Here is a 15,569-nt window from a genome sequence, read left to right on the forward strand (position 1 = left end):
GATGCTTGGAAATTTAACGTCCCATTTGCATATCGTGCCGCAGTGACCGAACTCCTCTAGCCGATTGTTCAATGAACTTTAAGCACTGCGGCTCATTCGCACGTGCATAATGAGATTCGTATTGCGGTTCTCCATCTGAGCTTTTACCACTGCTCCGTTGCACCTGCGAATTTCGATAATTCGTATACAACCCCGTGAGGATTATGAATTAAACGGTAGCGAAAATAAAAAGGTGGTGGTTTCCATTAAGAGATTTGCAGCGGTAGAGGAATAAATTCAGCGAAACGGAGCTTGGTTTTAGTGGAAATAATTCCGTAAGCGGGTGGTGTACCAGGTATTTTAGGTAAATAGAAGGTGTAAGTAGCACACTCTCTCCAAAATCACAGGTAATATCAATATTACAGACTCTCGTTATATTGCCGCGGTGAGGGTAAAAATTTGTCAACAGTATTTTTCAACAAAATTTTCCAACACTAACTGTGAAATCTCTGTTAGTAAAATTCCTAACGTCGAGAAGCTAGAGTATAGAAATCGCAGTTAAACAAAAAAGGGGTGAAGATTGAATCGTGGGAATACACGAGTTGTGAGAACGTGCACTGAATGGTCGGTGATATTTTTCTTGTGTGCTAATTCAAGGTTTTGCACTGGTGAACGAGTTACTCCTCTACTCTCGAACAACGACCTTAGTAGATACAGTGAAAAATGATAATTTTAAACAAAACTTGACTAGTTATTAAATATTTCATATATTTTCATTCGTTGTATCGTCATAATTACACAACCCACGTCGACTTCCCGTCAAAATACTCGTTCATGGTTCGTCGTGGCAGGGTTATTTGAATCACCACGTTCTTCACGCATTGTTTACGTTGAATAGGGACCAGGATGCACTTAACCTAACCCAATGCCGACTTTTATTTTTTCTCTCTTTCCCGCGTGTATCCCCAGGGAATTGGGGGACATCGGTACGAACGGTGCATCGACCCTCGAACACGTGGCATCACCAATTCTCCTAACCATACGCGGCTGGCTTGCTGGCTGCACTTCGTTTAGAAGTGCACTTCATCGCCAAGCTAAGCCTACGGCTGGTTATTTCAAGACAAACCCCCTTAAAAAAAATCAGAGAATTGACTAAGCCTCCCTTTGTCTAACGCCGTTCCTGCTGACTCAGGCTATGCCGAGGAGAGAATTTGCTGAAGATCCTTGCCGCATCTCGAATACCGGTACACGCTCGATCATTTTTCTCGTCGAAACGATAGAGATAATAATTTTATTTCAACGGATATAACAGGAACGGCTGCTTTTCGACAACTCTGCCCGAGGAGATTAGTTCAGTGTAGTTCGATAACCGCGGCTCGTAAAAGAGGATGCATGGACATTTCCGCTGTTACGATTTCATCCGACTTGGCCGACCGCTTTCTGAATTCCAGTCCCGACCGTGAACCTCGTTCATTTCGACCAGTTTATTGGCGAATCGCCAAATATCTCGGTAACGTGTCTGAACGACTAGTGCGCGCAGACACAGCGGAGTCTCCCTTGTATCCTTGCATCGAATGCAATCGCGTTCAAGTGCATTACACCGAAGGTCCAATGCCAATCCATGGCTTTGCGTTGCATTCTGAAACCAGTTTTGCCGATAAACGCGCAGCCCCGTGTTGTACGTCAAAGGAAAGCGACCGCGGTTTCCGTTTTAAATTACGTCATTTTCTTTATTTTCCACTGTCTCACAAAAACGTTTACACGATTATTTTCATTAGATTTCAAGCTTTAAATCGATGTGTCATAAAGATTGTTTCGTGATTATTTTATGTGATGAAATTATGTCTGAAGTCGAACTTTATTTCGATTCTGGAATCATGATTATTTCTTTGAATTTTTATTAATCGCTTCAATTTCAGGCTGTTACGAACGTTCGAAAATTCTTCTGAACACTCGCGTATGGCCGATATTGATTTAAAGAATAGTCGCACGATTGCTCTTCACTGCACAGACAGGGAATCGCTGCTTTGCCAATTCCGATGCAATTTTTTCGCCAATGCCGCATTCTGCTTCGCGAGAACCTTTGCTTTCTTTCTTTTGAAAAATATTTTTGCGAGTATCAGGATCTAGTCGCGACGAAAGAAGCGCTAAAACCGTAGGAAGTTGACTGAAATTCCCAAAGTTTCAGACCTACGGGGGTTGTGAAAGTACGAATCGGCGAACGTACGAATTTCACTTCGATTCGAGCTGTTTCACGCGAGATATCTCGTCCGATGGTCGACGAAGATATCTGCAAAATGTTGCGCATTGCGTCTTACAACACGCAGTGCCAGCTATACCTTCCACCCGTTGCTTCTGCACGCCACTCTCTCTGCAGTTTGCAGGTGGTCAACCTCTACCCTGTTCGTCGTTTCCTTTTAGCCAGGATCATTTACACCGGCCTTAAGTTAACCAAGAGGTGACAGGTGATTGCTGCATTATGCAGCTTACCGTATGGGCTGTCCCATGTCTAATGTGTCATAATTACCAACTAGGCCGCCATCCGCTTCGTGGCTGACATACTGGAGTGAAGCGATTGATTTGCAATGAAAGTAACTTTAATAGAGTTGATAATCCAGATTTTCAGTTAAAAAGTCACAATAATCCTGATCGGTCGTTTAATAGCGGAACTTTGCTCCAATTAATATTGGCGATACTGAATTTAACCCTTTGACTGCCATGGACCCACAGTTTCTTTCTCTTATACTCTTACACTTAGGGGTTGTACACCGGTCCAGAGCGGAGTTCACTTTCGGTGAAAAGTGTGCGGAGGAAAAGAATGCATATTTTTAGGGAATGAGATCGTTTCTCAAACAGATCCGGTGTATTCTCACTTACCGTTAGTAAAAGCAGATTATCCACGCCCCAGTCACCGCCCTTGCGCGTAAATGCATATATACCCTCTCCACTTTGGCGTGACAGCTGCGGTGCTTAAAATAGGGGTTCACTGGTTCAGCAACGTGCAACCAAGGTTTTTGTACAGCCACGATAACACGAGCATGTGCCGGATAAATCGTGCGACGATTGTACCATTGAATATACCTGATTTTTCCTTTCACGTTTCACGTTGTTGTTCGCGAACCCCCCCTCCGGGCTACCATGAATAAACCATCGGGAAAATCTGTTCCATTTCGTGATCATTGGTCTTGCTCACGGAACAATTAGGATGACGAATTGAATTGACTTGGTTGCCTTAGGGGAAATTTCTATTTGGTTAACTGAAAAATTTTAGTAAATGGATTGAGGATTGTTTCATGATAGCTTAGGTTAAAAATTCTAAAATTAAAATTAATTTTTGTTGATATAAAAAGGGTAGGAAATTATTTCTATTCTTTTTATTGATCGATTCCGGTCTGGTTTCTACTCGACAAAACACGTTGCTATATCATTAACTATGCACACAGCACCCTTTTACCACGCTACAAAGGGTGAAGACAGATATTTTGTCTGGTTTCTCGTACTCTTCTTTAAATATTTTAACAATTCATTTTACCTCTGGTAATAAATAAACATCAAATGAATAAAAATGTCATTCGGTTCGTTAAAAATCTTTATTTACAAAATTATTATAGGTCAAAGAGCTCGCATAAGAGCAGTCTTTCACGTGCTCCACTTATTAAAGCTGTTCAAGTACCACTGTTGAGTGGTCGACTGCTATAAGCGCACATATGATGCTGCTGTTTCTTATTTCAGCCTGGCCGCATTAAAGTGTCTTCTTATTTCGGCGTGTAGGAGAAGACGAGGTAATCAACTCGTTTTATTTTCCCTTGACGCCTTGCCACTTTTAACAAACACGTCTCGAGATGTTTCATTGTTTCATTTATCTTTTGACTTTTCTTTAGTCAACAACCTGTTGCACTTCCTTTTGATTAATTTCAAATTGCTTTCAAAGTTGAAAATAACAGTTAATTAATTAATCAACGAGCATACGAGACATCTGCTCCGTCATTTTTCGAGAGATATTTTAAAGAGAATAGGTACTTTATTTGATGGTGCGGTTATCAAATGTTGGCTGGATCGTTGCCAGATAAAACCGATCGTTAATCAATCTAGAATTAGTTTGTCCAAGGCAAATACGACACGCCCTTCCCTTTATAGAACGCATACTTTTGCTTTCACTGTAACAGAGGAAACCGCGGTGAAAGGGTTAAGGTATATTAGCATTGTCGTTTGACTTATTGAGAAAATTCGATTGGGCAGCGAAACGAGTCAAATTAACGACGCGAAACAAAGCTTTCTTCTAGAAATATTTTATTTCTAAATTGGGGTGTTAAATGTATGTTTATCAAGCTTGTAAATTCATCATCGTTTCCGTCATCGTGGTACAAGCTGATGCGACTGATTACATGGTCGAGAAGAAAGAAATTATTATGCGAGTACACAGTAGCTCGTCTAAGACTGTGCTTGAAAAATAATAGCCGGTTATTTTTTTTTCTTTTCAACGAGACAGCCTGTGAAATACCGTGATTAAGAAAATTATTACCGGGACAGGCATCGATTATTGTTTCAACGGTCGTTACAATTTATCGATTCACGGCCCTCCCTCGTTATGGGATCTTGTTCACCGCGAAGATGGTTTCTTTCATCAGGAATGCTTTGGAGCGTGTCTCTTCCCGACAGAATTTCTCGAATCGACGACGATTTCTCTTTGAAGAATATTTTGTAGAATCATTAAAATTTCTCCGATATTCTCGGGGAAAATGGAAAAGTCCGATCAGTGATTTCGTTGAGAATTTATCTAATCAGCAAATTTCTAAATTGCTAAATTACTTTAATTCCCTTAGTGTACCAAAGTCGAGAAATATTACTTTCTCCCAAGGAAAGATAGCACTTATTTCGTAGAAATTCCAATCCTTCCTAAGCTACTGTCTATAAAGCAATATTTTATAATGTAGCCGTTTATTATGCTCGAATTCCATGCAACAACGACTGAGTCATCAGGTTGAGGCGCGCGTAATTTACGGTGTACCAAAAGGATGAAGAGGAGAAGAGAAAAGAATGCGAACAGCCGGATGCCGTAGAGCGGAGTCACATGGACGTAAACCGACACGTGCACCCTCTTTTCTGCCATGGTCTGATGATTTTTAAGATGGGGGCGAACCCGATGGACTTTCTCATCGTCCATCCACCACGAAATTTTAACGCGATTTCCCTCGATTGTTCTTTTCTTCCCCTCCTCGTTTGAATAGCCGTTTATCCATGGAACACCACTTTTAACACGTTCTCCAATAGCCTTCTGCTTTCCCATGAAAATAAATTATGTCATATGAAATTTTAATTACAATTTATCGATTAATAATTTTTTTCCCATGGATTCTATAATCCTACTATGAATTTTTTTCTTTTTACAGAGACCCTCCAGGAACCGCGCTTCACCACTCAGCCTTCCAGTAGCGGCAATATTCTTAGCGAAAATCGAACGAAATTTCTGCAGTGTCAAGCGAGAGGTGAGCACCAAACCCTGAAGAGATCTGACCCGAAAGCGACGATTTAAATTGATTAAAGAATCTCTTCTATCGAATTTCATATCAAATACTTGAATCACAGAATTTCCTTGAATTGAAATTACCTGGAAATTTATATATCACTTTGATTTCTAATGTAACTTTTCAAAGGAGATTGCCAAATTTTCTCATCTCTTTTAATATGCCATCGTTCTCGTGTAATATCGAGTAACAGCCGGATGAGACGGTGACCAGATGAAGCCGTACATTTACTGGCTGCTGCCGTAACATGATAGTATGACCCTGTACTAATAGTATTAGGTCGCTGTACAGCGCGTGGACGCCTTGACCAAACAAGAAAGTGCCTATAGTATTCGCGAATAAAATTATAAATAAGATTTAAAAATGTTAACCAGACTGGAGATTGAAATATTCGAATTCTATTCCCAGGTTATCCTCAGCCAAAGTACAAGTGGTTCAAGGATGGGGTACCACTCAGCAACGAGCTTACTTCGGAGCCTTATTTCCGAATACAGAGTACACGCAGAGAAGACGCAGGGGTTTATCATTGCGTAGCCACGAACGACGTAGGATCTATATTTAGCGAAAGAATTACGTTTGCAGTAGCCTGTACGTGTTAATTATGGTGTCTCTTTAAAAATTCTTACCTTTATATTGCACTGTTCAAAGTAATTTTAGTCCCGATCCACCTGTACCATCGTCATGTAAAACACTCCAACAATTTCGAACAGCGTATTTTGGTATGCTTGGATGCGCCTGATAGAAGAGAAAATAATCTTGTAACATTATCCTTAGATATGGGAGTGTTCGAGGACCTCACAGAAAGGATAGTGAGCGTAAAATCTGGTAGCGCGGCTGTTTTAACGCTCCCACCGATAGAGAGTCATCCTGCACCTGACGTTACATGGTTCACCTCCGATGGTTCCTTGTTATACGGCATAAAATACGCCTCCGTTCATCACACGTTGCTTATCCTGAACGGATCTGAGAGCGATCAGGGCCTGTACAGGTTTGTATTCAATTATCTTGTTAACGTAACTTCTTTGCAAGGAGTATTTTTCATGGTTGCATCGTTGCGTTAAACAGAGCCAGAGCTATCAACACGCAATTAGGGAAGGAGGAGAACAGTCCGTTCTTCAAACTGCAAGTAACAGGGGATGTGAATGCTGATGTGGCGCCTACCATCATAGTGAAACCTCAGGATACTCAGATCATCAAGGATCAGGATGTTACTTATATACATTGTATAGCAAATGCTAGGTAATTTATGCCTGTGTGCAAAGGAAAGAGCTAAAATTGTATTTCCACATTGATTACAAAAAGAAATAAGTATCTAGATAATAAGTTTGAAGTGTAATTGTACGATTTTAGGTCGCTTCACGAGTTACGAACTTTATGGACGAAAGACGGGATTCCCATCGAGAATTCCAGGATATCGTATAGCTTTAACGACTCGTGGAACAGAACTTTAGCGTTGATATCGGCAAATATAACTTATACCGGTGTATATTCTTGCCATGTGGATCTGAGAAGCGGTGGTTACCCTACGGTGAATGCGAGCGCCAAAGTTGTCGTCTATGGTAAAAATAATCGTTTAAATTTTACTCTAGCGCATTGGAGCGATTATTAATTAGATATCGATTATCCATTGTTCAGAGAAACCAGCATTTATAACAGAATTGAAAAGAGAGACCTTAAGTGATTATGGATCAACTGTAACACTGCCATGCGATGCTGTTGGCGTTCCTCCTCCTAACATTAGTTGGTTCCGTAATGCTGAGCCTGTGGACCATCTTCTTGGATCTAGGTATAATCCTGAGAGAAAATGGTGTAACGTTTCAATTGCAGAATTATTAATGATCGTTTATTAATAGGTATGCTATGGAAGAAGATGGTTCTCTAACAATTAAAAAATTAACTATGGATGATTCAGGAATGTTTCAATGTCTTGCTGCCAATGAAGCTGGCGAAGCATCCAGTTACACTTGGTTAAAAGCTAAAAGTTAGTATAGAACCTGATGAGTTTAATAGAAATATTTTAATCAGATTTTATTTTATTTCCTTTCTCTGATTAATTGATCGATGTTTCTTTGTACTCATTACAAATGACGTATTTTTTGTGGGGCAGAAGGATTAGAAAGCAGAATGAAAAACAGAGTTGCCCGCTGGGCAGCTGGCTACAATGTAGTCAGAGTTCGCCAATCTGATCGCCGTTTTATGTTCTCTCAGTATCCAGACAGTAAGATTCTAGTGCCACGTGGCCACGAAATACCCACCTATTTTTTTTTTTATTCAAATTATCCTAGGCACATGCTTGAAGAATGCATATCACATCACAATGTTTGCTTTTACCAGCTGTACTCGTGTTTTCTTTTTCTGGTAGTTGTTAGTGAATACATCCACAAAGCACGATGATTCCTTTGTGTACAAAACACATTTTTCCATGAAAAATTATGAAAAATGTTCGATATTTATTGATTAAACTTAACATATTCTAGTATAAAATAATATTTTTTACAATAAAAAAAACACCTCACTTGTTATTTCAAAAAGTTACCTATGTTTATTAGCATCAAAAATCTTTTATTATTTTTAATTTTTGCACGTATACAGGATGCTACGAAGATAAATACGTCACGAATAGCACGTGTTTACTTAGAAGTACTGTTAGATTAGGAAGAAATCTGTAGTTGTGCTATTGAGTATATTTAACATGATCCTCTTAGTACAAATAATAAAATTTTAGTATTAGAACATTGTTATTGCAAATAAAAATTATCTATGGGTTAATTCAGCATTCTCCATTATACGTTTATCAACATTTTTTTTCTAATCATTTTAAATAATTTTATATATATTTATTAGGATACATACTGGAAAATGCTGAACTGGGAACATTTTATTTTTGTGTCCAATTGTTTCTGCCTTTTTTTTATTTTGCGTGCATGTAAGCAATTCTAATTTTAGATAAATAATGTAATAAAACGTTCGCGTTGTTTGCAGCATCTGGACCAATTATGGAAAATGGTCCACAGAATCTTACCATATTAGATGGAAAAGATGCGACTTTAACGTGCAATGCTGTAGCTGCTCCAATACCTAATACGACGTGGATTTATAATGGTACATCGCTCACAAATGAAGATAGATTTATTATATGGAAAATTAATTAATGATTTTAATGAATCGGTAGATACAATTCCTGTGGAAATCGCTGGAAGAGTACAGGTCTTGGATAATGGTGATCTTTTGATAGCTGCTGTTAAACCAAACGATGCAGGAAAATACACTTGTATTCGAGCTAACGAAGCTGGCTCTGTAAACGGTTCAGCATATCTTACTGTTTTAGGTAAACAATCTACTAAAATACCGTATTGAACTTTAGCCTTTTTATTTGCAGTCAAACTAACAGCTGTACGAAAATTACAAATATTTTCCTTATTTTAGTTCGAACACAAATTGTTCAACCACCTGTTGACACTTCTGTTCTTCTCGGCTATACTGCTGAGTTACAGTGTAAAGTTTCCAACGATCCAAGCGTTTTATACGATATCGCTTGGTTTCACAATTCACAGTACGTATTATCACATTAACACAGCATCAATGCCTTTACCGTTTTGCGATGTTAACAATCATTTCCTTCTTTAGAGTAATAAATACGCAAGCCAGTCAAAGAGTAAAAATGCGTAGCGATGGTACATTGGAAATAGTTGCTGTTCGAGCTTCTGATGTAGGCGAATATATGTGCTCTGTGGTTTCTCCGGGAGGGAACGAGACTCGATCAGCCCGACTCAGCGTAATTGAATTACCATTTGCACCCATAAATGTAATGGCAGACAGAGTGGAGCGAATTTCTCCTCGTACTATAAACGTTAGTTGGGTGCCAGGTTTTGATGGAAATAGCCCAACGAAGAAATTTATAGTTCAGAGGCGAGAGGTCTCTGATCTTGGTAAGTTAATATAATTAAATTATACTTTAATACAACAAATCCACGTGTGTGCATCGTTTGTAATTATAGGACCAATCCCTGATTCTGCATTAAATTGGATCACTGAATGCGATAATGTATCTGCACAAAGTCGATGGGTGTTGTTGAACAATTTAAAAGCAGCTGCTGCGTATCAATTTCGAGTGAGTGCAGAAAATAGTGTTGGTGAAGGACCTCCTTCCGATCCAAGCAATGTAGTAGTTCTTCCTCAAGAACGTAAGTATAAATCCATACGTCTATTAATTTTGAATTTTGAATAACGCTTTACTTATTATTCATCAGCCCCTAGTGGACCACCAGTAGGATTCGTTGGTTCCGCTCGATCATCCTCTGAAATAATAACGCAATGGCAACTACCATTGGAGGAATACCGAAATGGCCATATTTTAGGATACGTGTTGAGGTACAGATTGTATGGCTACAATGACAGCCCTTGGACGATACAGAATATAACCAACGAAGCGCAAAGAAATTATCTAATCACCGATTTAATCACGTGGAAAGACTACATTGTACAAATAGCAGCGTACAACGATAAAGGTGTAGGCGTGTTCACTGAAGGTTTGAAGATTAAGACTAAAGAAGGAGTACCGGAAGCTCCGCCGACTAACGTAAAGGCGAATGCCGTTAATTCAACGGCGATAAATGTTTGGTGGAAACCTCCGAATCCACAGAAAATTAATGGAATAAATCAAGGTTACAAGTTGCAAGCTTGGATCGCCGATAATTTTACAGAAGCAAACGAATACAAGTCTATGAGCGTACCGCCTAGCCTGTTTGATCCTCTTGCAGAACAAAGTGCCATTATGACTGGTTTAAAAAAATATACCTTGTACAATATAACCGTATTATGCTTCACCGATCCGGGTGACGGTGAGAAAAGTTTACCCGTTCAAATTCGTACACTGGAAGATGTACCTGAACAAGTAGAAAATTTACAATTCGAGGATATAAGTGATCGTGCGCTTACCGTTAAATGGAGTCCTCCGCAAGAAATCAACGGCATTCTCACTCTTTATCAATTAAAATACATGATCAAAGATGTAGCAGATTCTTTAAAAATTGAAAACATCACAGCAGACGTTTTATCAGCAAAAATTGAACACTTACAAGCAATGACACATTACAAGTTTGAAGTTATTGCTTGGACTTCGGTTGGTCCTGGGAAACCAAGAGTAGCCGTCATTCAATCCGGTGTCGAGCCTGTTCTTCCTGAACCACCGACTAAATTAGCGCTGTCCAATATAGATGCATTCTCTGTCGTTCTTCAATTCACGCCTGGTTTCGATGGTAATTCGTCTATAACGAAATGGACGGTGCAAGCACAAACTACTCGGAATACCACTTGGTATAACATATACGAGGTCTCGGATCCTGATGCTAGTACAATCACTGTGGGTGGCCTAATTCCTTTTATGCAATATAAACTACGGTTAATAGCTAATAACGTTGTCGGTGCTTCTCAACCTTCTGAACCAACGAAAGAGTTTCAAACGATTCAAGCACCGCCGTCACATCCTCCTAGAAATGTTACCGTTCGTGCAATGAGTGCTACGGAATTACGTGTCAGATGGATTGTAGGTTTTCAGTTTTGTTACCGAATGAAATATAAATATTGAGATCTGATTTGAATTTATTTTTTTCAGCCTTTACAACAGGTTGAATGGTATGGTAATCCAAGAGGATACAATGTTACTTACACCGAAGTTCGAACAAATAAGTCTAAAAGTATAACCATAGAGGACCATACAGCGAATTCCTATATTTTAGAAAATATGGAAGAGTATGCTCTTTATGAAATTGTAATGCAAGCGTTTAACGATGTCGGAACGTCTACGCTAAGTCCTAAAGCTATTGAAAGAACTCGTGAATCAGGTAAGTTTAGCGAAACATATGTCTAATGTGTTTAATAGAAATTATTTTTGATTATAATTGATATATAATTGTTTTTATCTAGTTCCCTCAATGGGACCAGTTAATGTTGAAGCCAACGCGACTTCTTCTACGACGATATTAGTGAGATGGGGTGACGTTCCAATAGAACATCAGAATGGTCAGATAGAAGGATTTAAGGTTTACTATGGCGCAAACGCTAGATCTGCATTCCAATACAAAAACATTCCTAGCAATACTACTTTTACAACCACTTTAACAGAGCTTCGAAAATTTGTTCAGTATCATGTACAAGTTCTAGCTTATACAAGACTCGGTGATGGAACTTTAAGTACACCGCCAGTTAGAGTACAAACATTCGAAGATGGTACATTTTTTCCATCAGATTTTTAAATGTCTTTTTATAGGAACGATTAAATAAATTAAAAATTTTACAGCTCCAGGACCTCCGTCAAATGTATCGTTTCCTGATGTAAGCTTCACTACTGCTCGCATTATTTGGGACACTCCAGAAGATCCCAATGGAGAGATTCTTGCTTACAAAGTTTTGTTTCATTTAAATAGCAGTCAGGATCATCAATTTTCTAAGGAATTTCCTGCATCAGATAGAACTTTTAGGTATAATTAATAATCGAAAACTGTCAACATGTTAATCTAAATAGGTAAAAACTTAAGTGAAATATATTATTCATATATTATTTTTTCAGAGCGACTGGATTAGAGCAAGAAAAGTATTACATGTTTTCAGTAACTGCACAAACGAGATTAGGTTGGGGTAAAACGGCATACGCTCTCGTTTTTACTACGAATAACAGGGAACGTCCTCAAGCACCATCGATGCCACAAGTAAGCAGATCCCAAGTACAAAGTAGACAAATAACATTTAGTTGGACACCTGGTCGTGATGGATTTGCCCCACTACGGTACATAATTTACTTAAATTTTTTTTAACTTGACACATGAACCTAATTGTAACATTTATATCATTTGGCGTTATCTTTCATAGTTATTATACGGTACAACAGTCAGAAAATTCAGGACCGTTTCAAACTGTTCCTGAAAGAGTAGAACCAACCTTAACATCTTACACGGCAAATAACTTGAAACCTTTTACGTTATATCAATTTCGAATACAAGCAACTAACGACATTGGTCCTTCATCTTGGAGCACAGAATCTGTTCAAGTTCAAACTTTACCAGCAGGTATATAAAGACACTGCTTTATATTGAATTTATCTAATGAAAATATTATTTATTGTATCAATTTATAGCGCCTTCTAAGGGTGTTACTGGATTAAAAGTTGTTCCAATAACAACCTCAAGTATAGAGGTTCATTGGAATTCAATAGATGAAGTATATTGGAGTGGAGATCATGAAACGGGTGGTTATCGGGTCATTTACCAACCAGTTTCTGATTTTCCAACAGCTCTTCAAGATACACCGAAAGAAGAAATATTAGGAATAAAAGTAATTAATATGAATATACTTCAAAATGAGACATTTAATTAATTGCTTCTTAAATTGTAGGCTACAAAAATCGTTTTAAGTGATTTAACAGAGGATAGATACTACGAGATAGTAGTATTACCTTTCAATTCCGAAGGAGAAGGTCCGTCAAGTCCTCCAGTAACTGTATATGTGGGAGAAGCGGTTCCCACGGGAGAACCGCAACATTTAAAAGCAGAACCAATTTCTTCTACAGAAGTTCAGTTACGATGGAAACCACCTCAAGCTAATATGCAGAATGGAGATTTATTAGGATATAAAGTATTATTATACTTTTATACGCAGATCAATTATTTTAAGTTCAGTAAATAATTCAAATTTTCTGTTTTAGATTTTCTATTTAGTTACTGATTCTCCTCAAGACTTAGAAAACAAACAAGAAGAAGAAATAGAGGTTGTTCCAGCATCTTACTTAACGCATAGTTTAGTATTTTTGGATAAATATACAGAATATCGGATTCAAGTATTAGCATTTAATCCGGCTGGTGACGGCCCACGAACTCCACCAATTACCGTTCGAACTAAAGAAGTAAATTTCATATTAATTAAAATTAATCTACAACTTTAATTCATTTGAGAGCTACATTGAATTGCATTTACAGGATATACCTGGACCTCCATATAATTTACAGTTCACTGAAATTACAATGACTAGCCTTAGAGTTTCTTGGGAAGCACCAAAATTACGAAACGGACAAATAGTTGGTTATATTGTTACATATGAAACAGCAGAACAGAACGATCGTATGTTTATCGATATAAAAGATTATCTCTAACATTTGAGATATTGTGTATTGGTCGTAAATAATATTTCATTTTATTCAAGGTTTTAGTAAGCAAGTAAAGCAGAAAGTAACGGAAACAAGCTTGTTAATTCAACCTTTAGAAGAAGAAGAAACTTATACCTTTATGGTTCGAGCACAAACCATTGATTTTGGTCCACCTATATCTGGAAACGTCACAACAGGTCCTCAAGAAGGCTCACCTATGGCACCTAGCAATCTTGCTGTTACTAAAACAGTATCTAGTGTTGAATTACAATGGACTAATGGAGCTTCTGGGAAAGGACCTATTCTTGGATACTATATTGAAACACGCCGGAAAGGTAAATAACATTAAATATTTTATTATTATCAATAATATTTTTCAAGATATACCTACAATATCATAAAAGAAATGAGTTAAGGAATATCGAGAGAGTACATTCATATGAATAAAAGATTAATGTTAAATTTAAAAAAACAGTACTGTTTTCATTACTAATATTACCTTTTTTGTAATCATATAGCAATGGAAGAATGGCAGCATTGTAAGTGTTAGTGCACGTAAACATCAGTTATTATATATTAGATGGTCTTAACAGTTAAATATGATTTGTTAGTGTTAAAATATGACGGCTTCCTCTTTGTAATAACCTATGGTACTTTTTTTAGTGGTATTTGTACTGTTGATTGCATGATGATGTCATAGCATGACATTTTCCATGAATTCAGTTAGAAACATATAAGATGAATCTTAACTTTGAATGCTGCTATAAATTTACTACAATAAATAACTAGCTGATGTTTGACTTTTGTTAGATAACAGTATTCCTACAGTCTTAATTTTCCAATTCCTTCATCTAATATTTCATCAATGCCCTTAAAACATGTAATATAGAACTATAATGTAACTTCGCAAGTTTTCAATTGTTTTCAATAAGTCAGCAATATTAAAAATAATCAACAGAATATTGAATTACATAACAATTATAGTTGAAATAAAATCATTTATAAACAAATATTTAATTCAAGAAAATGAAGCAGTATATATCGTTTTGTTTATAAGAAAACCTGCAGAAGTTGTCGGTCAATTTTCATCGAATTTTCATAAAACTTAAATGTCATTATTTGTAATTGTAGATGACAGTCGTTGGCAGACAATAGTACGCAGTAGTAATGGGCCATTGACAGAGTATTCTGTATCTTATCAAAATTTACTTCCATCCACATCATACTTATTTAGAGTGATATCATATAATCGTTATGGAATCAGTTATCCGGCTTATTCCACTGAAACGGTAAGTAGTAAAATGATACATACAGTATACATTTAATGTTAACATTTATAATGTATGTATTTTAGATATTAACTCCGTCGAAACTGTATCTGGAATATGCGTATTTGCAACACAAACCATTTTACAGACAAACTTGGTTCATGGTTACTTTAGCTGCTACTTCAATTATAATCATTATAATGGTCATAGCTGTGCTATGTGTAAAAAGTAAAAGTTATAAGTATAAACGTAAGTTGCTCCATATATAATTCAATTGATATAACTTATATTTATGAATAATGACAAAATAATTATGTTAGAAGAAGCACAAAAGACACTTGAAGAGTCGATGGCAATGGATACAGATGATAGACAAGAATCAGATTTAGAACTTTATAGATCAAGACAAGGAGGAGGTGGTGCTATCAACATGGCAAGTGCTTGTGGTACTTTAGGTAAAAGGAACACTTTAGCAAGAAAATCCATGCATCCTCCTCCTCCTACAATGTTAGGTAAATCGCCTCCTAGACCCTCACCAGCCTCGGTTGCATATCATAGCGATGAAGAGAGTCTTAAAGGGTATGATGAAAATCCCGATGATAGTAGTGTTACAGAAAAACCTTCAGAAATTAGTTCAACAGATTCACAGGTAAATATTT

General features: G+C 37.4%; 1 protein-coding gene across 5 annotated transcripts in view; it reads left to right on the forward strand.

Annotated features, from left to right (window-relative positions):
- The window catches only part of LOC114874971 (protein sidekick), a 29,734-nt gene that overhangs the window by 11,696 nt on the left and 2,469 nt on the right, over positions 1-15,569 (forward strand). For 2 of the 5 annotated variants that reach the window (XM_029184774.2, XM_029184773.2), the window contains exons 3-30: positions 5,370-5,465; positions 5,913-6,092; positions 6,279-6,492; positions 6,570-6,743; positions 6,855-7,063; positions 7,140-7,290; positions 7,358-7,485; positions 7,612-7,722; positions 8,487-8,606; positions 8,677-8,832; positions 8,931-9,057; positions 9,132-9,433; positions 9,503-9,688; positions 9,755-11,049; positions 11,119-11,347; positions 11,430-11,732; positions 11,803-11,983; positions 12,073-12,288; positions 12,372-12,568; positions 12,637-12,833; positions 12,894-13,133; positions 13,204-13,401; positions 13,475-13,616; positions 13,699-13,977; positions 14,161-14,181; positions 14,774-14,931; positions 14,997-15,159; positions 15,231-15,559. In XM_029184774.2, the coding sequence (XP_029040607.1) occupies positions 5,370-5,465; positions 5,913-6,092; positions 6,279-6,492; positions 6,570-6,743; positions 6,855-7,063; positions 7,140-7,290; positions 7,358-7,485; positions 7,612-7,722; positions 8,487-8,606; positions 8,677-8,832; positions 8,931-9,057; positions 9,132-9,433; positions 9,503-9,688; positions 9,755-11,049; positions 11,119-11,347; positions 11,430-11,732; positions 11,803-11,983; positions 12,073-12,288; positions 12,372-12,568; positions 12,637-12,833; positions 12,894-13,133; positions 13,204-13,401; positions 13,475-13,616; positions 13,699-13,977; positions 14,161-14,181; positions 14,774-14,931; positions 14,997-15,159; positions 15,231-15,559 (6,302 nt within the window). The remainder of the gene's footprint in view (positions 1-5,369; positions 5,466-5,912; positions 6,093-6,278; positions 6,493-6,569; positions 6,744-6,854; positions 7,064-7,139; positions 7,291-7,357; positions 7,486-7,611; positions 7,723-8,486; positions 8,607-8,676; positions 8,833-8,930; positions 9,058-9,131; positions 9,434-9,502; positions 9,689-9,754; positions 11,050-11,118; positions 11,348-11,429; positions 11,733-11,802; positions 11,984-12,072; positions 12,289-12,371; positions 12,569-12,636; positions 12,834-12,893; positions 13,134-13,203; positions 13,402-13,474; positions 13,617-13,698; positions 13,978-14,160; positions 14,182-14,773; positions 14,932-14,996; positions 15,160-15,230; positions 15,560-15,569) is intronic. The other 3 variants (XM_029184775.2, XM_029184777.2, XM_029184779.2) reach the window with 3 other exon arrangements.

This window comes from Osmia bicornis, chromosome 12 (assembly GCF_907164935.1).
Source record: "Osmia bicornis bicornis chromosome 12, iOsmBic2.1, whole genome shotgun sequence".
Classification (NCBI taxonomy): Eukaryota; Metazoa; Arthropoda; class Insecta; order Hymenoptera; family Megachilidae; genus Osmia; species Osmia bicornis.